Source organism: Saccopteryx bilineata, chromosome 11 (assembly GCF_036850765.1).
Source record: "Saccopteryx bilineata isolate mSacBil1 chromosome 11, mSacBil1_pri_phased_curated, whole genome shotgun sequence".
In the NCBI taxonomy this organism is placed as follows: domain Eukaryota; kingdom Metazoa; phylum Chordata; class Mammalia; order Chiroptera; family Emballonuridae; genus Saccopteryx; species Saccopteryx bilineata.
The window spans coordinates 71,323,192-71,348,320 of NC_089500.1; the positions used below are offsets into that span (position 1 = coordinate 71,323,192).

At 44.9% G+C, this 25,129-nt stretch overlaps 1 protein-coding gene and 1 non-coding gene across 2 annotated transcripts; both read left to right on the forward strand.

Annotated features, from left to right (window-relative positions):
- Positions 1 to 245: 245 nt before the first annotated feature.
- Positions 246 to 24,625, forward strand: PSMA5 (proteasome 20S subunit alpha 5). Its single transcript, XM_066247288.1, has 9 exons — positions 246 to 401; positions 5,904 to 5,970; positions 9,148 to 9,274; positions 12,530 to 12,597; positions 13,508 to 13,615; positions 13,731 to 13,789; positions 14,704 to 14,806; positions 17,124 to 17,210; positions 24,375 to 24,625. The coding sequence occupies exons 1-9, from the start codon at positions 373 to 375 to the stop codon at positions 24,450 to 24,452; spliced, it is 726 nt and encodes a 241-aa protein (XP_066103385.1). The 5' UTR covers positions 246 to 372; the 3' UTR covers positions 24,453 to 24,625.
- LOC136315837 (small nucleolar RNA SNORA26) lies at positions 3,382 to 3,501 on the forward strand. Its single transcript, XR_010727616.1, has one exon. It is a non-coding gene; the product is annotated as a small nucleolar RNA SNORA26 (small nucleolar RNA).
- Positions 24,626 to 25,129: the final 504 nt, after the last annotated feature.

Sequence of the window (25,129 nt, forward strand, 5' to 3'; positions counted from 1 at the left end):
CTATCAATTCAGGATTCAGCCTGCCCAACGCTCACGCCTTCACTAAAAGCAGAACTCTCACCAGCACGTCTGCCGTTCCGAGCGCCCCTAGCAACCACCTGTGATTTAAAGCGGAAGGACGACCTCTGTCCCGCCCTTCCCGGACCAACCAAAGCCCGGCGGGGCAGCTCGTTGGCCCAATCATCTCACCGGCAACTATGGACAACCAATAAGAAGCAGGCATAGGAGGGCGGGCTGAAGGGGTCGTGGGCGCACGCGCAGTTGGGAACAGGGCCTCAGTTCTGAGACGGTGTGGCTGAGTTGGGTGCCGGTGCACTCGTGTTGGCCCCCAAAATCCCCGCGTAGCCGCTGCCGCCTTCTCCCACTCTCGCCATGTTCCTCACCCGGTCTGAGTACGACAGGTATGTGCGGCGGGGAAAAATGGGGTTGGGGCTGGTGGGGGTGGGCAGGCGAGGGGCCCAGCTCGGCCTGGGTTCTGCCGTGTCATGGGGCGCCCTAGGAACCCGCGTTTGGCCCAGCATGGGGATCTCTTGCCCTCCCGGCCGCCCACTGTGATCGTGATTCGCCAAGCTAGACTTATGCCATCGGCTGCCCTGGTCCTACCGCTGAGTCACTGCTGGGTCCTAACTCCGTGCGGAAGCGAGAAGCTCGGCTTTGTGCTTCGGAGAGAAGGCTGAGGGGCGGTACTCCGACCTTTAACCCGGAGAAGGTCAGGGGTCACCCTTCCCCCGTTCACCTTCTCGTGCTGCCTTTTTTAAAAAATGTAAACGTGTCACCTGGAAGAAAAAGCATCTGTACTTTAGTTACTGAGTTTGATCACTTTAGCTCCCCTTTTCTTCTGGGAGAGAAGGCTCGTTTTCCATTTCTTAGTCGTGGGGATGGAGCAGCCTTTCCTTCGATTGAAATGTAGTAGGGCAATGCTGCTGGGACGTAGTTTCTGCAGAAGCGCGAAGGCCGGCTCAGTGGTGCCCAGATACAGTGTCTGGAGTCTGATTTTCTAGGAACTGGTATTTAGAGTCGTTGTCAAAGTTTTCTCACCGTGCTGATTCCTCTATCCCTAGGCTTTTCTGACTTTTTAAAGGAATTAAAGCAAGTTAATATCTGTTGAAGGCCAGGTCTGGTTCCTAAATAAAAATTGAGATTGTTGTATTTATTAAAAAAAACTTTTCAGGGCTTAGAAATGTTAAGTAATGTTAAATTGTACATATTTATGCTGCAGACATTTTTACTTTCAGTTTCTGTTTTGATCAGTTAAGTTTAAACAGCTCCTTTTTTCTTCTTCTTTTTCTGCTGGGAAAAGCAGCTGTTTTCTGTGTAGGGGCTGGAGAAACTGCCTTTCTTGTCAAGAACTCATAGACTCTGTCAAAAGTTCTATCACTTGGAACTACAACTTTATCCTTTTAGTGATTCACAGAAGATGTATGCTTTAAAACAAATCTCTTACTGTCCTATAAAATGACTTTGTTACTCAGTATCTAGCTTCCAGAGCATTAAAGTTTTACTTAATATCTTTATTGCTGATTAGCGTTATTTATTTTTGTATCTTCCCAACAAGAGCTAAAATAGAGCCCTTATATATTTAAAAGTTAGCTGATGTACTTGAATATTTGCTGTGTACAAGACATGTTCTAGTTGCTTGTCATACAGCAGTGAAGAAAATCAAGATCTTTGCCCCGTATGGGAGATTTTATTATTATTATTATTGATTTCAGCAAGAGGAAGGGAGAGAGAGAGAGAGACAGGAACATCGAGCTGTTCCTGTATGTGCTCTGATCAGGGATTGAACCAGCAACCTCTGCGCTTGGGGATGATGCTCTAACCAACTGAGCAATCTGGCTAGGGCTGGAAGACTGTCTCTTAAAGTACTGTTGAGGAAAGTAACTACAGTATGAATCAGAAATGTATTCATGTCATCAGAGAAATTGAAATCTACACTGGGAATTTTGATGAGATTACATTCAGTATTAGGGGATCATGGAAAACTTCACAAAGGAATTATTTTAAACTGAGTCTTGAGAAAGCAAAATTCTGATAAATATGGATGGTGAAAGTTAATAGTTTTGAGGCAGAGAATATAGGATGTACAGAGAAGGGGCCATGGGAAAGCATGGGGCATATTTGGAAAATTCCAGTCTGTCTGGCACGTGGTGCATATATGGGAATAGTGGGAGATACGGAAAACAAGGATGGTGTTAGATATTCAGTGGTTTTTATTATGAGGTTAAGGAGTTTGGTCTTATTCTGTGAGTAACTGGATGCCATAATTTTTGTTTTCAGAAGTTACATAGTCATAATTGTTTTTTAGAGAGTAATAGACTGGATTGGGTGAAAGAGTGAGTCAATACCAGTTAGAAGGCTAAGGCAATAGATAGGCAAAAGGTAACGAAGACATTAAGGGTGGAAGCAAGAGAATGTTGAGGTACCATGTAGGAGGACTTGGCATATGGTTGATATGGGAGAAGATGGTGTAGAATGAGTCAGATCATTCAGAACTTTACAGCTTGGGGAACTGGGAGATTGGAGGTGTTTTAAAATAAAAATGAAGTAGGAATAGGCAGGAGATAGAGTTGATTTTGCGAGAACAGCTGGCTTTAAAGAGATTTCAGATTAGAAAATGTAGACTGTTTGGTGCTAAGGGGATATTCAAGTAGAAATGCTCAGGAGCATTTAGGTTAGTAAGTGAAGAGGTCAAACTCGTAATAGAGATTTGGAGGTAGGAGTTGGTACCTGGCATAAATGACATAACCCATGATAACAGTCAAATTTGAGAAGAAGGACAAGAGCAGAGCCTCATAGGGAGGATATAGTAAATATTACTTCACTGGAGTGAAGTTCCTGAATGAAATTAGTTCCTGAATGAAAATACTACATTGGAATAGAACTTTACACTTTACAAAGTTCTTTCACGCGCTGTGCAATTCAATACTGATTGTCTTGTGACAGAGGCAGGGTAGGGTTGGTTTTTTGTTGTTCCATTTGAGGGAATTAAAACTAGTAAGTGGCAAAATTAGAACTTAATCCCAGGTCTTCTGTCCTTGGATTTTTCTGTCGGTGATTTAAAAAAACTGTTCCTTAAGAGTCCTAAACTTCTTTTTAAAGTGACCTCAGGGATGTTGCCTCTGGGGCTAGCAGGTGGCTGGGACGGTGGGATTCTCCTTTCACCCCTGATTTGGTCAGAATAATTCCTAGAGGCAGTCTGGTGGAGCAGTTGAAAGCTTGGTCTCTGTAGTCAGAGAACCTACTTTGTTTTTCGCTCCATAAGACACACCTGACCATAAGACACACCTAGGGTTTTAAGGAGGAAAATAAGAAAAAAAAAATATTCTGAACCAAATAGTGTGTTAAAATATTGAATAAAATACCCTATTTTTGCCCTTTCGTAAGCCCTTTTAAGGCTGACGCAGTGCCTTAGGCTAACACAGAAGGGTAAAGCAAGTCTCCATAAAACCCTAAGAAGAGATGGGTAAAACTCCTCTTTGGATCCTGTCTGGAGTCACAGTTGAAAAAAAAACCACAACCGTATTTTTCGCTCCATAAGACGCATGAGCATTTTCCCCTGCACTTTTTTGGGGAAAAAAGTGTGTCTTAAGGAGTGAAAAATACAGTAAATTCTACTTTCAGCTCTGCCTCTTACATGCCGAGTAACTTTGGGCAGTTTGCTTAACCTCTTTGTGTCTCAGTTTCCTCATCTGTAAAATACAATAGTATCTATGTACCTTAGAATGCTACTTTATAGAATCGTTTTGAGGATTGAGTTAAATCATTTAAAATTTATAATAGTACCAGGTATATAGTAGTTATGTAGTAAATGTCAACTTGTATTACCTGTTTTATATTAGGGAATTTATATAAAACTTCTTTTAAAAGTAGAAATTTTTTTTATAAATAAATTTTATTTTAATGGGGTGACATCAATAAATCAGGGTACATATAGTCAAAGAAAACATTTCCAGGTTATCTTGTCATTTAGTTCTGTTGCATACCCATCACCCAAAGAGAGATCGTCCTCCGTCACCCTCTATCCAGTTTTCTTTGTACCCCTCCCCCTCCCCTTCCCCCTCTCCCCCCCCCCCCCCCCCCCCCCCCCCCGTAACCACCACACTCCTGTCCATGTCTCTTAGTCTCGCTTTTATGTCCCACCAATGTATGGACTCCTGCAGTTCTTGATTTTTTTCTGATTCGCTTATTTCACTCCGCATAATGTTATCAAGGTTCCACCATTCTGCTGTAAGTGATCCGATGTCATCATTTCTTCTAGCTGAATAGTATACCATGGTGTATATGTGCCCCATCTTCTTTATCCAGTCTTCTATTTTTTTTTTACAGTGATTAAAAGCCTTTAAGCAAACTCTTGGCCAATACAGCAAGAATCCATAAAAGAGTAGTGTCCTTAACATGTTCACCAAGTCCAAATTGGCCCCATCACCATGCCAAATCCCTGAAAAATGCAACCCAACCACAGTTCAGTCTGTTAGGAGCTGTCACAGGGAGCAGGAGTCCAGGAAAAGTCCACACAGGAAAAGTCCCCATGGCACTGAAATTGTTGTCACCATTCTATACTTTGCAGCTCATGTCCAAGTCCCAGTGACCGCTGCTTCTAGCTGGTAATGATTCAGGTATACTGGAATAAAAGTAGAGTTTTTGATAAAACAAACTTGAAAACACCATACTATACTGTATCATGTTACATGTTTAAAAATCCAGGCTCCATAAACCAAGAATCATAACTATTTTTATTTGTTTATTCAGATATGTATATTAAAGTGTCCATTGAATCCTGAAAGCTTTTCTGGCTAAGACCATTATTGATGCCTCTTCTCCCTAGGAATTTCCAACAGACAGGAGCAAGAAAAGGTGGGGAGGTGGTTTAGAGACAGAAGTAATCTGGCATAACTGGTATAAATATATATGGAGTGAAGGAACTAGGGTAGGTTAGCCTTTAGGAACTACACAGCTCTCAGTTTGTGGTGAAGGTCACAATACTGTTTCATACAAATATGACTGGGGTGGGGAACACACCATATAGTGTACAGATGATGTTTGTGGAATTGTGCGCCTGAAACCTGTATAATTGTGTTAACTAGTGTGTCACCCCAAGGAATTTAATAAAAAGGGGGAAAAAGAAGAAAGCAAAACAAGTAAATAAAAATAATTCATATAAACAGAGAACCTGTGATTGATTTTGCTTATTAAAAAGTAAGATATTGTCTGACCAGGCGGTGGCACAGTGAATAGAGTGTTGGCCTGGGATGCTGAGGACCCAGGTTCAAGAGCGTGGGTCACTAGTTTGAGCATGGGATCATAAACATGACCCTATGGTCACTGGCTTGAGCCCAAGGTCGCTGGCTTAAGCAAGGGTTCACTGTCCTGGCTGGAGCTGCCTCGCCTTAGTCAAGGCACAGATGAGAAAGCAATCAATGAACAATTAATATGCTACAGCTATGAGTTGATGCTTCTTATCTCTGTCCCTTCCTGTCTGTCCCTATTTGTCTCTCTCTCACTCAAAAAAAAAAAAAAAAAAAAGGTAAGATATTAACTTCAAATTCATTCAGTGGGAAGAGGATAAGGATAAATGCACATTTTCTTGGGAATTGCCTGGCAGTTTGGGGGCATTAATTTAGCAAAGGAATTCCAGGTTGATTCAGGATTGAGGCAGAAAGTTACCTGCTGTTCTTGGATCAGTTTGCAGACTTCCTGGGAGTGGGGCAGAAGCGTTCTCTATATTGGTTTCATTCCTTGAAAGGCTGTAATGTACAGAAAAAAAAAAGCCTTCAGATTCTTGTGGGCAAAGGAGAATAGTGGCAACAAGCACATCTTGAACCCACTTGAGTTAGATGTCAGGGAACTTGAGTTTAGTCTATGCTTATTTTTTTCTGACAATTTTTAATTTTTTTTAACTATAGGGGTGTGAATACTTTTTCTCCTGAAGGAAGATTATTTCAAGTGGAATATGCCATTGAGGCTATCAAGGTATAGTATCAAGTGGAATAGTTTTTGAAATTTCATAGCAACCTGACACTTCGTTGGCACACTGTTTACAATAAAAATGTTTTCTCTATTCCTTTAGAAAATGTTCTTTATCTCCCTTTAACCAACCACTGTTAACCATTTTAATGACAGTTTCAATTCCATTCCTAAAATTTTTAAAACTTTTTGAACAGATAACTGCTTCTTAGTTATGTAAGTAGCTCAGTGGATTGGTGGGATACATTTGTGTTTATAATTTTCTTGGCTATAAAGAGGGTGGTACAGAAGTCCAGAATTAACAACCGGGAGATACTTTTAACAAATCATTTACCTGGTCACCTGTATTCTTGGTAAGATTGTGAGTTTGTATTAGACTGAATAAGAGATATGTTCTGTAATCTGTTAACAAAATCCAGTAGTTCAAAACCAGTATTCAAAGAATTAGAAAGTAAAAAAAAGGTTCTCAGGTAAGAACTATATTTGTTGGGTTATGAAGGATTTAAATTCTGATTTAGGTTGTCTAGGATAAGGTCTAAGCATCAGTATTTTTAAGAACTCCCCCAGTAATTCCAGTGTCTAGCAAGGACTGAGATTCACTGATCTAGTTCAGCCCTTCACTTTCTGCTTCAGTCACCTCTACATCCCCGAACAGCCTCTATTTGTATAGTTCCAGACAAAGTATTTCCTTTTATTTTCTTTTTTCTTTTTTGTATTTCTCTGAAGTTGGAAACCGGGAGGCAGTCAGACAGACTCCCGCATGCCCACCAGGGAGCGATGCTCTGCCCCTCTGGGGCGTCGCTTTGCTGCAATCAGAGCCATTCTAGTGCCTGAGGCAGAGGCCACAGAGCCATCCTCAGCGCCCGGGCAAACACTGCTCCAATGGAGCCTTGGCTGCAGGAGGGGAAGAGAGAGACAGAGAGGAAGGAGAGGGGGAGGGGTGGAGAAGCAGATGGGTGCTTCTCCTGTGTGGGAATCGAACCCAGGACTCCCACACGCCAGGCCGACGCTCTACCGCTGAGCCACCCAGCCAGGGCCTGTTTCCTCATGATATAAATCATTCTGTTGGAAAATGGTTTGTAATGGTTTAGAAGTTTATCCTTGTGTTGAATCAAAAGTCTTAACTTCTTCAATTGATTCTAGTTTTGCTCTTGAGCCACACAGGATGTTTGAACCTTGTCCGTCAGATATTTCCTCACATAATTGAAGAGAGCTATGTGTTTCCTTCTAGCTGCCTCCTTGAGAAAGAATGTATTGCTGGGAATGGTTGTATGGGAATCTGGAAACGGGGGAAAGGGATTCTGACTAGTTGGCAGCATAGAAGGGAAGGCAGAAGCGTGGTGTCTACAGATAGTGAGACAGAAAATGATGGGCCCGCTTCAAGTGCCTGTTTCTATTTGTGGCCATCTTTGCCCTATATTGAAACCATACGTTACTATGAAGTACGAGACTATCAGAATTGCAAGCTGTGGCATTTATTTTGAGCTTCAGTTAAGACAGCAGTTCTGCCCAGATGTGCAGACCAAGAGTAATCCTCAGTTTTGGGGTTCTCCTTTAAGCTCCTTACAGCTAGGAATTTCTAGATTGCTTAGAGATCATGAGATACCTGATTTCCCTAGCCCTACGTTGGGCTAGGGTAGAAATAATGATGTGGTCCTTAATGGCTGTGATTCAACCTTTGTGAAAATTCAGGCTTTTTGGAGTTTAAATAACCGAGCTGTTGCCATGGCAACTTATGAGTAGCTGATAAGAAAGCAATTTGATAACTATATGGACTTAGTAGTTATGAAAGGAGCTGGAGGAATGACTAAAAATGGCTGACAGATTATCATTTGGAGGAACCATAAGGGTGGCACGGGTGAAATATAACTAGTGGGGATGGGGGGGGGGGTTGCCTTGCGACTAGAAATCTGTGTCCATGTCAAAATTATTGTATTACACTGAGCATGTGGATATTGGTTACTATTCTAATGAGTTATATTAAAGAACTACTACAAAGAGGTGAGATGTTTCCTCTTTTTCCTTCTCCCTCTCCCCAGTCCCCACCAAGGGAAGTGGGGTGGAGTTTAGGCAGAATTGTAATATAGAAATATCTGGGGTAAATGTAAGTGTACAGAAGAAAATTATGTTGACTTTTATGAATTTTATAAAATAGTCTGTCTCGTGCAGGCATGTTAAGTGTGTTATGCTTAATGGTTCGTGGAATTCTTTAGAATCCCTTGCAGCAGCGGGCTCCAGGAGTCTGATGCCCACCCTGGCGGTCATCGCCTTGTGGCGCTAACGAAAGATAATGTAGCTCAGGAGAGAGCATGTGTCTTGGAAGGCTTTCTGAGTGATGGGTGGATTCGGACAGGCAGGGAGACAGCGTGCGCAGGCATGCGCAGATAGGGATAACAGCAGGAGAAAATGGGCTGGGCTGTCCCTGGGGGGTTTTGCTGGAGAATAATGAGTAATAAAATTGGAAAAGAAAAGTGGGATTGGGATTAGGTTCTGAGGGCACTGGAAGCTTATTTGCATTTGATGTTATAGGCAATACAGGGAGGTATTAGTTCTTCAGAAAAGTGGTATAATGAAAATAGCATTTTATTACATCTGTCAAGGCAAAACGAAAGATACATTGGGGGAGAGAAATTAAAGATAGGGACTGAGTAGGAAGCTGTTGAAGTAAGGTAGGCAAATAAGAATGACACTTCTTTCTCATTGTGTGTGAGGCACCATTTGTTTGACCTTGGTGGTAGTGTTTCTCCCACACACACACATTCTTTTTTTTTTTTTTTAAGTAAATTATTTTTCTGGAGTTCATAGATTTGAGGAATATCACCTTTTGGAACAGGTCAAGGTAGCAGGGGTTTAAAACTGGGTCCAGAAAAAACATAAGTTTTATTTCCCACTATGTTTACAACTTTAGAATCTGTCCCTCTCCAATAGGGGCATTAAAGTCGATCATTATCCAGATGGTTTCAAGACCTTATTGAACTTCCCCGTCAGAAGCACAAACTTCTGGAAATCAGTGCTGTTGCCATTGACAGGACCAGTACATTACTGGTGAGGGTGCTCCTTATTCTCGGTGCCAGCTGTGGCTGATGGAAGTGTCTCTCTCGTGAAGACATGCAGAGATTCCTGGTGGGTATGAGGGACTGTTCTTTGACGTGTACATGGTAACCATAACATGTTTCTCTTTAGCTTGGTTCTACAGCCATTGGGATCCAGACGTCAGAGGGGGTGTGCCTAGCCGTGGAGAAGAGAATTACCTCTCCACTCATGGAGCCAAGCAGCATTGAGAAAATTGTAGAGATTGATGCTCACATAGGTAAGGAGTAGGAAAAGCTGTTGTGTAGGATCTGGTTAGTCTTGGATGGTCCAAGGCAGGTTCGTTAGGTGAGCAGCTTATCCCCTCGTTAGCTGCCGCCCTCTGGGCAGTGGGCCAGTGTGCATCATAGCACAGAGGAGGAAGCAGTGGTGGGCTCCCCTACTTCCAGCAGTTCCTTCCTCCCTCAGACTTAGACTTTGCAGTTGTGATGGTTGCTGAAATATGTAGAGGTTGAGTCCTAGGCTGGCTCCCTGTGATGTTGGGTCTTCATTGATGGATAACATTAGCCCTGGTCAGTCGGGGGAATCGAAGATTCTGGAGAAGCAGAGGGTGGGGTAGGAGGCCAGGCTTCTTCACTAAGGAAAGGGGAATGCTTCCGGATCTTCAGTGACTGAAGTGCAGAGTATAAGAACAATAGACTGCCCAGATCAGCCCTCTTCCATTGTTCTCAGATTGATCTTTTCACTCCTACTCCCTCTTTCCTCCAACTCGCCCCTCCCCCGTTATAATTCCCCTGCTTTAAATTTGACATCAGTGTAGTGAGTCATTCTACTTATTTATAGCATGGCATTTTAGTTGGCTGTCCAGATTTTCTTTATCTACTTATCTAATTAGTGAAACATTGGTAGAATAATTAATTGCTTGAAGGTATCAGAACCAAATGCCATAGCAACCCTGTGAGCTTGACATTATCTCTTCCATAGATAAACTGAGTTGTAGTCTTTTAGAATTAGAACATTGTGTCGGCTTTATTTCAAGTTACCTGTCTTTTGGAGGTGGGTCAGTATCACTTCATTCAACAAATTGAGGGCCCATTATGTGCCAGACATGATGCTAGTCACCAGGGATACAAAGAGGAAAAGGAATGAGACATAATCCTTGTCTTCTAGAAACATTCACGGAGGTGGATGTACAAATAAGTAAATGCAATTAAGTGACAGGTATTAAGAAAGGTGGTTTGGCCTGACCAGGCAGTGGCGCAGTGGATAGAGCATCGGACTGGGATGCCGAGGACCCAGGTTCGAGACCCCGAGGTCACCAGCTTGAGCGCGGGTTCATCTGGTTTGAGCAAAAGCTCACCAGCTTGGACCCAAGGTCTCTGGCTCGAGCAAGGGGTTACTCGGTCTGCTGAAGGCCGGCGGTCAAGGCACTTATGAGAAAGCAATCAATGAACAACTAAGGTGTCACAACAAAAAACTTGTGATTGATGTTTCTCATCTCTCTCCATTCCTATCTATCCCTCTCTCTGACTCTCTCTCTGTCTCTGTAAAAAAAAAAAAAGAAAGGCTGTTTGTGTCCTGGTCAGGTAGCTCGGTTGATTAGAGCGTCATCCTGATGCACCAAGGTTGTGGGTTCAATCCCTGGTCAGGGCACATGCAGAAATCAGCTAGCAAATGTGTTGATAAGTGAAGCTACAAAGTCATGTTTCTCTCTCCCCCCCTCCCCCTTATCCTCTCTCTCCCCCTTCCTCTCTCTCTAAAATCAACTTGAAAGGAAGGAAGCAAAGGCTGTTTTATATGTGCTCAGTTAGAGGTACAAAGGAGGAAGTAATTAGTTTTGCCTGAGGCCAAGGGTAGTGGGGCTTTCAGAAAAGGATTCTATAAAGGTGATGCTCTTTTGAGGGGGGCAGGAAGGGAGAAAGACAAGAATCATCAACACACAGGTGCGTCAGTTTAGTTGTTCATTGATTGCTTCTCATACCTGCCTTGACCAGAGGGCTCCAGCTGAGCCAATGACCCCTTGTTCAAGTCAGCAACCATGGTATCATGTCGATGACTCCGTGCTCAAGCTGGAGAACCTGTGCTCAAGTCGGATGAGCCCGTGCTCAAGCTAGCCATCTGAAGGTTTCAAACATGGGGCCTCAAGTGTCCCAGGTTGATGTTCTATCCATCCATTGCGCCACCGCCAGTCAGGCAGGTGATGCTTGAGCTGAGTTGAATTCTACAAGATAAGGAGGTTTTAGCAGGCGTCTGGCTATAGCAGAGGAGAGCATTCTAGTCAGAGCGAATAGAAATGAGCAAAGCCCTGTATGAAATATAAAATACCCTGGCACAGCAGGTGGGTTTTTTTTGGTTTTTTAATTTATTCATTTTCGAGAGGAGAGAAAGAGGGAGAAAAAGGAGGGAGGAGCAGGAAGCTTCAACTCCCATATGTGCCTTGACCAGGCAAGTGCAGGGTTTCGAACCAGCGACCTCAGCATTCCAGGTCGATGCTTTATCCACTGCGCCACCCCAGGTCAGGCTGGCACAGCAGATTGATGACTGGGAGGCAGATGGACTGTGGCGAGAAATGATTGTGGGATCAGACATTAGAAGTCCTTTTTACCATGTCAGAGAGCTTAAACTTGATTATTTTGCATTGATGGGAAAGGTTTTAAGCATCGAGGTAATAGACTAGGGTTTTAGAAAGACCATTCTGATAACAAAGTAGAGTGAAGGGGGCCGAGACTGGAGGCAGAGAGACCAGGTAAGAAATTGTTTTTAATCCAAACAGAGATGAAGGCTTTAACCAAGACCATGGCCAGAGAATGGAGAGGTAGGGACTAATGCCAGATGGGTTAATCAGATAAAGATGGATGGAATTTGGAATCCTATTGGTTGTGGGGGCCAAGGAAGAAGACCAGTGGAGTCTAGAAGGGAAGTAACTTGATTTAATACAAGAAGGGAGTCATTTGGCTTCATAGGTCTGAAACACAGGGGTGAGAATTGGGCTGGATGGAGCCTCAGGCTTGAGTCATGGCGTATAAAGTAGCAGTTACACCTTGTTATCCTGGACCCTCAGGCAGGCTTCCTCTCCAATGTACTAGTTGGCTTGTGTTTGGTCAGGGAAATGAAAGGCTCTTGATTTTATTTTAGGGTTTTCCATCAAAGTTCATAGTAAGATTGTTATATTTTTCCTTATTTCTTCTGTTGGGGTGTTGGTGTTGGCTTAGTTTGAAAATGCATCATGGTCTATGAAGACTGCTAAAGGGATATCTAAGGATGTCGTACGTGGAAATTCATTTTTGATTAGTCTCTGTCTTCTATCTTAATAGCTGGGCTTCTGTGTCATTGTGATGGTTTTTTTATTTGTTTGTAACAATTATATTATACTTGGAGTTCAGTGCAGATAATTTCCCATCTGATCTCTTGGGTGTACTGCTGTGGGATTCTGAATGGTGCCATGGTTCCACTCCAGAATTTCAGTATTTCCTGAGTGGATGAAAGAGTTCTCCAAGGATTTGGCCGCTGGGTCACTGTTGCTTTTACATTACAGGTTGTGCCATGAGTGGGCTAATTGCTGATGCTAAGACTTTAATTGATAAAGCCAGAGTGGAGACACAGGTAAAATGAGCATCATCTCTCCTTTTTACCATGGTGCTTGAGTTCCTTGTTAGTGATGCTGTAGCTGTGGGGGCTGTGCTGCAGGTATCTGTGTCAGTGTCAGGTGCAGATGTAGCTCCTGGGAGTGGTGTGGGTAGAATCCCTCGTTACAACGTTCTGAGGCTTGGAGGCTAGCCACCAACCATCGCAGCTTTAAGGGAGCCCTGGTAAATAGTGCTGACAGTCTCTTGCTGCTTTGATTTGCCTTCTGTAAAGCTCGCATTGCAGTGCATTCTGTTCCCTAATTGCCTTTCTGTGGGAGCACTGTAGCGGGAGGTAACATAGCTACAGGACATTCTCCCCCCAGCTGCCTTTGCTGCTGGCTTGCGAATCACAGCTCTCCTGTGGTGAGTAATGATGGGTACCAGGTGACAAAAGCTGGTCAGGAATACTGATTTCTAATTTGTAACTGAGCACCTGCTGCCTGGAGAGCAGACCAGTAATAAAAAATACGTGCTGGGTAAAATTGTTCGCATTTATTGCAAGTTTGCTGTCAGTACTCAGGTTGAGAATAAGTCATTTCATTTCAACACCAACAGAATGATACGCTAGGGTCTTTGAGGGGAAAGTGGCACTCAGCTGTTAGCATTCACTTTGTGAAAAGACTAAACTTGGTGCTGTGAGGGGTTTTTCCAGGGAGTAACCCTCCAGTCCAGCTTTGCTTAGAGTCCTTCTGTAGAAGTTGATCTCCAGCGCTGTTTCTCTTCCCCTCGTGGAGTCTCAAGCATTGAGGTTTAGTGTTAAGGAAATCACCCGGAGCTGGAGACTTCAGTTTGCAAGCACAGTTTGGGGCGGCGGGAGTGGTGGGCTGGGGGGCTGCTATCATGCCCTTCTTATTGGGAAGGTAGATCATGCTTTGCTCCTCTTCTAGAACCATTGGTTCACCTACAACGAGACAATGACAGTGGAGAGTGTGACCCAGGCTGTGTCCAATCTGGCCCTACAGTTTGGAGAAGAAGATGCGGACCCGGGTGCCATGGTGAGTGTGGGGTCTGGGACACCGTCCTCCGAGCGTGGCTTTCCCAGCTGTGCCCTTCCCCCTCCCCCCAGCTTCCCAGCCAGTTGTCGTAATGCCTCTCGTGTCTTGCTTCTAGTCTCGTCCCTTTGGAGTCGCACTGCTATTTGGAGGAGTTGATGAGAAAGGACCTCAGCTGTAAGCATCATTTTATCATATTTTTCCTGCTTCCTTTTTGGGAGAATTATTTTAATTTGGGATGGAGACTGGTAGTTTAAATCAACTGAGAAGACTATTGTAGAGTTGTAAAAAACGAAGGACTTCTGAGTCGGTATACAGTGCAGCGGTTCAATGCTGTTCATACAGAGACAGATTCGGGGATCCTCTGAAGAACTCCCCTGTTGGAACCAGTGCTCATTCCGGAAGGAATGAGAAGTAACTTAGTTACTGCAGCCTATGCATGTGCTATGGAGCTTTGCTTTGGGATGTTGATCTGATCCCTGACTTCAAGTACGTTTGAGATAGGCGTACCCAAGTGCCATTTCTATATATACTGTACTGTACTTCTCCTCTGAGTCCCCGAGGAAGCTCAGTTTCCCTGAACACTTTTTAAAAGATCTGGTTTCTCCAGGAATAGAACATCTTTTGGATCTGTGCCTCCATATTTCAGTGGTTTCCTGACTGCAGGCCAAGCATTCATATATATATATATGGTGTGTGTGTGTGTCAGAGTCAGAGATAAGGACAGACAGGAAGGGAGAGAGGTGTAAAGCATCAATTCTTTGTTACAGCACCTTAGTTGTTCATTGATTGCTTTCTCATATGTGCCTTGACCGGGGGGGGGGGGGGGGGGGCTAAAGCAGACTGAGTAACCCCTTGCTTTAGCCAGCAACCTTGAGTCCAAGCTAGTGAGCTTTGCTCAAACCACATGAGCCCACGCACAAGCTGGGAACCTTGAGGTCTTGAACCTGGGTCCTCCGCATCCCAGTCTGATGCTCTATTCACTGCGCCACTGCCTGGTCAGGCGCATTTATATTTTTTATTGAGATGTTTGTTCATAAAGTGCTACCACTCTTAAGCATCTTAATTCTCTTCTTTTTTGGGGGTTGCAGGTTTCATATGGACCCATCTGGGACCTTCGTACAGTGTGATGCTCGAGCGATTGGCTCTGCTTCAGAGGGTGCTCAGAGCTCCTTGCAAGAAGTTTACCACAAGGTAATGCAGCATCCTCACTGTGGTGTGTGCTTCTGTACCACTTCTGTATGGATACAAATTCTCACTTTTATTATTTTTAAGTCAGTATATGACTTATATATAATAAAATAGACAGACTCTGAGTTCTGACAATTGTATATGCCTCTATCTTCACCACCTAGGGCAGTGGTTCTCAAAGTGTGTGCCAGGGCGCACTGGTGTGCCCTAGAAGATTTCCAGGTGTGCCGTATGGTATTCCAACAATATGCCTGTTGGGGACCAAAAAACCAACAGGGTTTTTGGAGTTTAGATTTGGGGGAGACAGAGCTGTGGGGAATTGGCTATAAGCTGACAGTCTGCTCAACCCCCCACCTCACTTGCCTGATTAGGTTGCAAAAGGCTGTTAAGCTGTGATGCTGGATTGTTTACACTACCCCCCATGTTCCCCGGAAAGACTGGAGGCAAGTTTCTTCTATCCTTTGTCTGGTGTAAAGTTAAGATGATATGTATGGTGGGGGTTTTCTGCACTCAACACAATTAAGAGTAAAAAGAGAGGAATTCTTCAATGTATTAATGAGGAAATGAGAGTTTGCCTTTCAAATAGATTCCCAAACATTGAAGAAATCGCTAGGACACATCAGGCTCATGTTTCTCATAAACACAAGAATGAAATAACTTAAACTTAACACATTTGTGTCAGGACCTGCCAAATTTACTAAATCTTACTAAGAATGTATCTATATATATAAAAAGATAACTTTTTGTCGTTTTTTAAAATATTTTAACCCCTTTTTTTACGAATTCTAAAAAGCATAACTCAAAAAAATGTAACATAAAAATGTTTTTTAATGTCAGAATTAATTTTATTTTGTTGTATTTATTTTGTTTACCATAAAAGCACGCTTGGACCTTATTTTTTTTCTTTAGTATTTGACTTAATTATTATAACATTTCTCAGAAATTTGTATATAGTGCGCCTACAATTACTTGCAGGATTTTATTTATTTATTTATTTATTTTTTTCATTTTTCTGAAGCTGGAAACAGGGAGAGACAGTCAGACAGACTCCCGCATGCGCCCGACTGGGATCCACCCGGCACGCCCACCAGGGGGCGATGCTCTGCCCACCAGGGGGCAATGCTCTGCCCATCCTGGGCGTCGCCATGTTGCGACCCTCCTGGGTGTCGCCATATTGCGACCAGAGCCACTCTAGCGCCTGGGGCAGAGGCCACAGAGCCATCCCCAGCGCCCGGGACATCTTTTGCTCCAATGGAGCCTTGGCTGCGGGAAGGGAAGAGAGAGACAGAGAGGAAAGCGCGGCGGAGGGGTGGAGAAGCAAATGGGCGCTTCTCCTATGTGCCCTGGCCGGGAATCGAACCCGGGTCCTCCGCACGCTAGGCCGACGCTCTACTGCTGAGCCAACCGGCCAGGGCCTACTTGCAGGATTTTAAATGTGCCCCGACTTCAAAAAGTTTGAGAACCACTGACCTAGGGTGTAGGACACTTCCATTCCCCCCAGACGCTGTCTCCTCTCCAGTCCCCCGCCCTCCCTTGTAGCCACCGTTACCACTATTAGTTTTGTTGGTTCTTGTCCATTGTCTAAATGGAATCATACAGTTTGTATTTCTTTAACTGCCCTTTTTTGTTCAGCGTGCTGTTTTTGATCCATTCATGTTTTTGTACCCAGCAGTAGTCTCTCCTTATTGCTGAGCAGAGTGCTCTGGCAGAGATGCACCACAGCTGTACTTTTTGGTTAAAGCACGTAGGCATTTGGCATTTTTTATGTTCATGGGATGGGAGGACTTGGTTTTGGGTGTTTTGGGTAACTTGTTATGATTGAAGGTTGCCAGACTCATCATTCAGGTGGTTCATACAGGGATACCTGCTCATGTCAACCCCTAATAGCATTGATTTTACATCTGGAGGAAATGAGATATAAAATGTAATAAGAAGAGCAGATTTTTCTAAACCATTGGGCTACCTTCTTAGATCATTTAGGAATTATTATTCATAAGATACCGCCAATATGATCTTGCTTCTAAACTAAAAGAAGATATCTAGAGAAGTATAGCTCTTCCCCCTTCAAAGATCACTTACCATGTAAAAGTGGGTGACTTTGTTCTGGTTCAAAATAAGACTTTTTCTCTGGATAAATGTATTCTTATTTACGATTTACTTAAATTCTGGAGGTACGTGTAATGTGCTGTACTTACAGGGTGTTTGATTGATTGATAGTTGCTAACTCATTTCTTTGGAGAGGTAAAGGGGTAATCTCTGAAGGAGGAAAGAGGGATTGTTTACAATTAATGGCTTCTCTTCTTACCCTTTTTGTTTGAAGTCTATGACTCTGAAAGAAGCCATCAAGTCTTCACTCATCATCCTCAAGCAAGTAATGGAGGAGAAGCTAAATGCAACCAACATAGAGGTATTTTTTTGTGTTACTGTTTTTTATTCAGCTGTCTTAGTTCCTGTTGCTGAGGGTTGAATAGATCAAGAAAATCACATGTCTGTTTGTTCAGGTCCTAAGAAATTACTGCTGTCTTTTGAATAAGCAACTTGAGTACAGCAGTAATGGCAGAGGCCAGAATTCCATGAGTTAAAGAGTGGAAGGGAAGTGATGAAGGCGACCAAACAAAAGGACGCTACTTTCTCAAGACGCGCTGGCCCGTACAGAAGGCAGCATTGAAGAGAAGGACTTTCGTCTTTTTAAGGATGGAGGAAGCTTTTGTGGACTGAGAAGAAACTAGTGGATAGAAAAATGTTAAAAGAAATAAAAGCAGCCTGACCAGGCGGTGGCACAGTGGATAGAGTCGGACTGGGATGCAGAAGACCCAGGTTTGAGATCCCGAGGTCGTCAGCTTGAGCGCAGGTTCATCTGGTTTGAGCAAAAGCTCACCAGCTTGGACCCAAGGTCGCTGGCTTGAGCAAGGGGTTACTCGGTCTGCTGAAGGCCCACGGTCAAGGCACATATAAGAAAGCAGTCAGTGAACAACCAAGGTGTCGCAATGAAAAACTGATGATTGATGCTTCTTATCTCTCTCTGTTCCTGTCTGTCTGTCCCTATCTATCCCTCTCTCTGACTCTCTCTGTCTCTGGGGAAAAAAAAAAGAAATAAAAGCAGAGGTTAGGTAATGATGGGAAATTTCTAGAAGAAGGAAGGCATGGTACAAATGAAGGGATTGGTTTCGAAAAGCAGAATTCATTTAGCAGTGTGTGTATGTAACACCCATGGTATGCCAGGTACCATGGAAGATGCCAGGGATGCAGATGCAGGAAATCCAATTCCCATCCAGGTTGTGGACTGTGGAGGTTAGAGAACACACAGATGACAATGGCGTGGGTGACACAACAGCAATAGGAATGGATCGTCACAAGAACGTAGAACTTACCCTGGGGAACTGGGAAAGCTTACTGAAAGAGGTGATGTCCAGAAAGAGGACTCAAAGTGTATTCCAGGGAGAGGGCACAGCCGTGAGCAAAGGCTCAAAGATAGTGATATTGTGCATAGAAGAGAACTGAGGGGGCCCTGGCCGGTTGGCTCAGTGGTAGAGTGTCGGCCTGGCGTGCAGAAGTCCTGGGTTCGATTTCCGGCCAGGGCACACAGGGGAAGCACCCATCTGCTTCTCTACCCCTCCCCCTCTCCTTCCTCTCTGTCTCTTCCCCTCCCGCAGCCCAGCCGAGGCTCCATTAGAGCAAAGATGGCCCGGGCGCTGGGGATGGCTTCTTGGCCTCTGCCCCAGGCGCTAGAGTGGCTCTGGTCGCAACAGAGCGACACCCCCTGGTGGGCAGAGCGTCGCCCCCTGGTGGGCGTGCCAGGTGGATCCCAGTCGGGCGCATGTGGGAGTCTGTCTGACTGTCTCTCCCCGTTTCTAGCTTCAGGAAAAAAAAAAAAAAAAAGAGAACTGAGGGTTTGTCTGGTTATCTGGTGGGAGGTGTAAGACGGGTGTGGCAAGAGAGGACCATCCCTCCCTGCTTCTCTCAGAAGAGAATCCTCAGTCACCACCATTTGTTTCTCTTCTTATTTGGAAGTATTTGGGAAAGCCAGATGGGTAAAGGGATCACTGAGCCGCATTAAAATGCTAGCTGAGGCTCAAATCACAAATCAGTCAGTAACCCAGCTCCCACCAGGACGTTTGTCAGCTGTAGCCAGCCAGCAGAGACGGAGAAAATGTGTGTTGATCCCTGTCCCCGTGGCTGTCTCACAGGAAAGCCTGGTTCCTTAGGCCGCAGTGGACCGGGCAGAATTGGGTTCCAGAGTAGGGCTGGCCTAAGGAGGGTCTGAGAGGAGTGGGAGGGAGGTGGGGGTGCGGTGGGGTCAGTTGGCCTGCTCCTTAGTGCTGATGGAGAAGGGGTTGGGGATAGAGATGGACGCGCAGCGAGTTTGCCATCTCGACCCTCAGGAGGGATTTTGTCTGCTCTTTGCTAGTACTTTGTTTTCTTTGGTACTGAAGGTGATAAGGTCTTGGCATTTCTGCAAGACTGTCTCCTTGCTGCCTCAGTAATTCATCCATAGCTCTGTTCACTTCACAGCAGAGGTTCTCAGGCCTGCTTGGTTCAACTGAAACTGCAGAGATTTTATAGCTCACTCAATTCAGTGCAGCTCTAATTCTGCTTTGAGAAGAGGTGTGGTTCCTCCACGCTCTTCCGTTAACTGTGTTAATCCCTGACTACAGCTTCTCTTCACGTTAAAAAAGGGAGTTCGCTTTCCGAGACTGTGTACTCCACCCGTGCTCTGACTCCTGGTTTCTGAACCTACTGTGGACCAGGTTTTGGAAGTCTGTGACTGAGGTCTCCGTGGGCGGGTCTGTGGGTGGTCTCGGGTAGGCATCGGGGCACCGCTGCTGGAGAGCCCGTCCTCCTCCCTCTCAGTCCCGGCTCCGTAGCTGCCCCTGGGCTCGCCTGCCTCTCTCCTATAGCTGCTTCCCGTCCGAAGGGAAATGTCCAAGCTGCCTTTCTAAGAAGGATGAAAATAAAGCCTGCCTTGGTTAGTCCATCCTTCTCCCTAGTATCCTGCCTTTAAAAGTAAAAAAGAAATCAGTTTTGATGGGATATCATTTACATCCTATAAAATGCTTCCATTGTAAGTCTACAGTTAGCGAATTTTGACAAATTGTAACCACTGTGTCTGACACCACAATCAAGATATGGAACATTCCCCACTCCCCAAAAAAGCTACGGAACATTTTCATTATCCCAAAAAGGTGTCCTCGTGCCCCTTTCTAGTCACTTCTTTCCCACTGGCCTGCTTTTTTGTCACTAGATATTTTGTGTGGTCTGGGGTTCCATATAAATCTGTGTCTGGCTTTCAACGTAACGCTTTGATGTTGATCCCTGCTGCTCCTATGGTAGTCTGCTACATTTTATGGCTGAGTGCTCTTCCATTCATTCTGTTTTTTATTGCTAGGCCTCTTCCGAACGATCTATATTCACCGTCTTACCTCACCTCTCATTTATTCCTCTGTCACTACTGTTTGTTTCTGTTCCTGTTTCCCCACAGACAACTCCTGTTTGTCAGATCTCATGGTCATTTTTTAGATCTATTACTTGACCTTTCTGAAGCAGACACCTCACATTTTTGGAAGTTCAAAAACTAAACTTGTTATCTTTCCCCCAAACCATTTCCTCTTCCTGCATTTCTTATCCTGGCTGATGACACCACCAGTGTCCCTGTCATTCACAGCAGAGACCTGGAAGGCTTTCCCTTCCTTAAATTGTCTTTGCCTGCTTCTGACGAGCTGTCGTCAGTGCGCCCTGCGCCCCTGCCTCCCAGCGCCTCTGGCTGGGCACCCTCTCTCCTGCCTCCGCCCGGCCCTGCCTCCCAGTGCCTCTGGCTGGGCGCCCTCTCTCCTGCCTCCGCCCGGCCCTGCCTCCCAGTGCCTCTGGCTGGGCCGCCCTCTCTCCTGCCTCCGCCCGGCCCAGCCCTGCCCTGCTCCACTTCGCTCTGTCCCCCAGCCCATCCTGCCACTGAAGGGCGTTTTCTGAATTGCACATCTAACCTTGATTGTTCTCCATTTGAAAAAATGTTTTTCTGGCTCCTGTCACAGGCAAATTCCAAATTTCTTTTTATGGCATGATAATTCACTACTTCTTTTCATTTTATTTTTTTAGAGAGAGAGAGATAGGAAGGGAGAGAGATGAGCATCAACTCGTAGTTGTGTCACTTTAATTATTCATTGATTGCTTCTCATACGTGCCTTGACTTGGGGGCTCCAGCTGAGCCAGTGACCCCTTGCGCAAGCCAGCAATCTCGGGGTTTCAAAGCTGGGACCTCAGCGTGCCAGGTTGATGCTCTATCCACTGCGCACCAACGGTCAGGCATTAATTTACTACTTCTTAAATCATATGTTTAATCTGGTAGGCACCTTGCTAAGCATTTTACATGCAGTTATTTATTTATTTTTTTATCAAAACAACCCTATGAGATGTATTCCTATTTCCATTTTACAGAGCAAGAAAGTGAGGCTTTAAGAGGGTGAGATCTTGCCCAAAATAACAGAATTGGTAAATGGTGGCGTCTGGATTTGAACCCAGGTCTGATTTTGGGTCCTGTCTCTCTCTGAGCTCTGACCTCCCACTCCATTTCATCTCTTCCCCAGCCATTCAGAGTTACTTTAAGTTTTACCAAGACACCACAAAATCATAAAGTGCTTTCGTGCGTTTGCACAGTCTGCCCTCCTGCTCCTCGACTGCGCGACCCGTTTCTGCCGTGCTTTAGGACAGGGCTCGGACTGCTTCTCCAACAGCCTTCCTGGACTCCCCTGGGTCGCTCCTGTGCCTGCGCCTCACAGCGGTACAGCTCTAGCCCCGCCCTGGTACAGCTCTAGCCCCGCCCTGGTATACAGCTCTAGCTCCGCCCTGGTACAGCTCTAGCCCCGCCCTGGTATACAGCTCTAGCCCCGCCCTGGTACAGCTCTAGCCCCGCCCTGGTACAGCTCTAGCCCCGCCCTGGTACAGCTCTAGCTCCGCCCTGGTACAGCTCTAGCTCTGCCCTGGTACAGCTCTAGCCCCGCCCTGGTATACAGCTCTAGCTCTGCCCTGGTACAGCTCTAGCTCCGCCCTGGTACAGCTCTAGCCCCGCCCTGACATTGAAAGCATCCGGTAGCTGGTACTCTGATTGAATAGGACACTCGCTTCATTTTTGGATCCCTGGTGCCCGGTGCAACTGTAACTAGTACACAGGGGCCTCGTCCTTAGTTATTGACCAAAGCAATGAAAGAAAATGTTTCTTACCTGCCTCCCAGAGGTTTTTTGAAAGCAAAGTGAGATAAGTAGAAAAATATCTTTCATATTCATAATGTAAATAAATGTATCATTATGCAAATGCAGGGGGTTATTTCTACTCGTGCAGTGAGAGTGCCTTCCTGAGGGCAGAGCTTGGTCCAGGTCCTGTCAGCATTGCCCGGCAGCCTGGTCCTCTGGGGCTGTCCCACTGGCCATTGTGGTCGCCCCGCCAGGGTTTGGGAGGACTAGCCTATGAGCCATGAGGGATTTGACAGAACATTCTGTGGGCCCTCACTCTTCCCTGGTTTATTTTTTTTTTATTTTTGTATTTTTCTGAAGCTGGAAACGGGGAGAGACAGACAGACTCCCGCATGCGCCCGACCGGGATCCACCCGGCATGCCCACCAGGGGCGATGCTCTGCCCACCAGGGGGCGACGCTCTGCCCACCAGGGGGCGACGCTCTGCCCCTCCGGGCGTCGCTCTGCTGCGACCAGAGCCACTCTAGCGCCTGGGGCAGAGGCCAAGGAGCCATCCCCAGCGCCCGGGCCATCTTTGCTCCAATGGAGCCTTGGCTGCGGGAGGGGAAGAGAGAGACAGAGAGGAAGGAGGGGGTGAGGGTGGAGAAGCAAATGGGCGCCTCTCCTATGTGCCCTGGCCGGGAATCGAACCCAGGTCCCCCGCATGCCAGGCCGACGCTCTACCGCTGAGCCAACTGGCCAGGGCCTACTCTTCCCTGGTTTATTGACCTTATTATATGTCTGTCCTTGTGTCCTTAAGAGAAGCAATAGTAACATTTCTGTATTTTAATTTCCTTAGAGTAGAACTCATGGTCTATATGGACAGGAGTGAATTGTTTAACATATAGTATATTTTGCAGGTATACTTGGGACTCTGACATTTCATGTAATTGGATCGGTCTTTTGGGAGAATCTAGTGAAGACTGCAGGCTTTGAGAGAACATTTCTTTAGCCTGTTCTCAGACCAGATCTTCAGGTGCTTCAAGATTTAGTCTTTTTCTAAATTTTATGTGTACATGAAGCAGAGAATAATAAACATCACGGAACTGGATATACTAATTCTGGAAGTTTAAATATCAGTGACGAATATTACTCAAAAAACGCCTTAGTATGTTCAAAATTAAGAAAGACAATGTGAGCCTGACCAGGCGGTGGTGCAGTGGATAGAACGTCAAACTAGGATGAGGAGAGGACCCAAGTTCGAGACCCTGAGGTCGACGGCTTAAGCGTGAGCTCATCTGGTTTGAGCAAGGCTCACCAGCTTGAACCCAAGGTCGCTGGCTTGAGCAAGGGGTCACTCAATCTGCTGTAGCTCCCCCCCCCCATCAAGGCACATAGGAGAAAGCAATCAATGAACAACAAAGGTGCTGCAACCAAGAATTGATGCTTCTCTTCTCTTTTCCTTCCTGTCTGTCCCTATCTGTCCCTCTCTCTGTCACACACACAAAAAAGAAAGACAATGTGAGGAAATGGCATAGAACACAATCACAACAGCTTTGTGAGCAAAGGTGAGGTGGCCCTGCTCCTCGGTGTCACCCTAACATAGGTGCTGTGGTCGGCAGAGATGATGGAAGACTTGGCAGTTTTCTTTAAACTTGAAACTAACCATCTTCTGACCCTACTCTTTTATTGCTGAAATAGGTTACAGTCTGCACTACTGTTATTACTGAAAACTTCAGTCACAACTGATTTCCTGTCAATGTTAATAGAATCTTTTCATGGCTAGTCCTTTTAAAAACAAAACAAAACGTTCTTTTAAGTTGCCATATGGACACTTTTAAAGAAAATAATACCTAACAATGATAGTTACAGTTATTTCGTGCTTATTATAATGTTCTAGGCACTGTTTTAAGCACTACATATATTAACACATTTATTTATCATAATTCTATGAATTAGGTGCTATCATTATCCCCGTTACTGATGGAAATTGAGGCACAGAATGGCCGAATCACCCAAGGTCACACACACAAGCTCAAATTGCAAGTGTGTAAATGTGCTTTCAAATGTTGTCCTAAAGGTATCTTTAACAGAATAAAATACTGACCCCATGTAACTGGCTGCTGCTGCTGTGATCCTTGTTGAAGTAACTTTAAGAAATGGCAATGACGCCTGGCATTTGGTTAACTAAGATGTGTGGGTTAACCCCAAAATAGAAAATCTGGTCAATAAGAATTTTTATTTTGGGGTCAGAGGACTATTTTCGGAAGCACTGCCGGAAAGGATATCCCTGGGACAGCAGGTCCCTAGCTCCTAACGACAGGACAGGAGCAGCCGCATCACCAGCACCACTTTGCCCGTCAGCCACTGACCAGCCCCGCGATTTAACCCTTCGCTGTTTTCTTTCCAGCTAGCTACCGTGCAGCCTGGCCAGAATTTCCACATGTTCACAAAGGAAGAACTTGAAGAGGTTATCAAGGACATTTAAGGAGGTGTGATCCTCAGAGCTTCTGTGGGACAGTTTCAGTTCTCCTGATTGCCCTTAACGTTTATTTCCAGCTCCTGTTCCTTGGGAAATCTCCAGCATATGCATTTTTTTATGATGTCTGTACATAAAGGCAGTTCTGAAATAAAGAAAAACTTAAAATATTTGTTAATAGAGTATTCTCTTCCACTGCATTCTTTTGTTCGCAATGCTTACGGTAGAGGACAGAAAACGATAGTGATACTCACGTTCCTGCCCTCAGAACATCTATTCTAAAGACTTACTGGCTCTCCCCAACAAAATTGACTTATCACGAGTCCCTGGCTGCTGGCAAAGAACTTGAAACATCCAGCTCCTCCTAGTGGTTTAAGATATTAATACCACTGTCAACTCATTTCAGTCCTGTAGTTCATGTTAAGTAAATAGGTATTTTTGCTGCTTTCCTTATATGGACCATCAGAAGAACATGTTTTTAGGCCCTCCCCAAACACTCATGTAAGCCAGCTACAATGTACTAGTTATGCTATCTTAACAGACAGCTTGCAATCAGTTACAAATTAGGAATAGAGAATGATATAATTCATACACTTTGGAATGTACTGTGAACTTCCCCCCCTTTAGGGCTGCCATCCTATGAGACTGGTTGAAATTATTTAAAAATGGCCATATGAAGTAGATAT

Bases quoted from the DNA above. Each gene is read 5' to 3' on its own strand.
- PSMA5 (XM_066247288.1), top strand. From the start codon at position 373: ATGTTCCTCACCCGGTCTGAGTACGACAG. The intron at 9,275-12,529 runs GTAAGGAGTAGG...TTTACATTACAG, and splicing joins AGAGATTGATGCTCACATAG to GTTGTGCCATGAGTGGGCTA. The intron at 12,598-13,507 runs GTAAAATGAGCA...CTCCTCTTCTAG, and splicing joins AAGCCAGAGTGGAGACACAG to AACCATTGGTTCACCTACAA.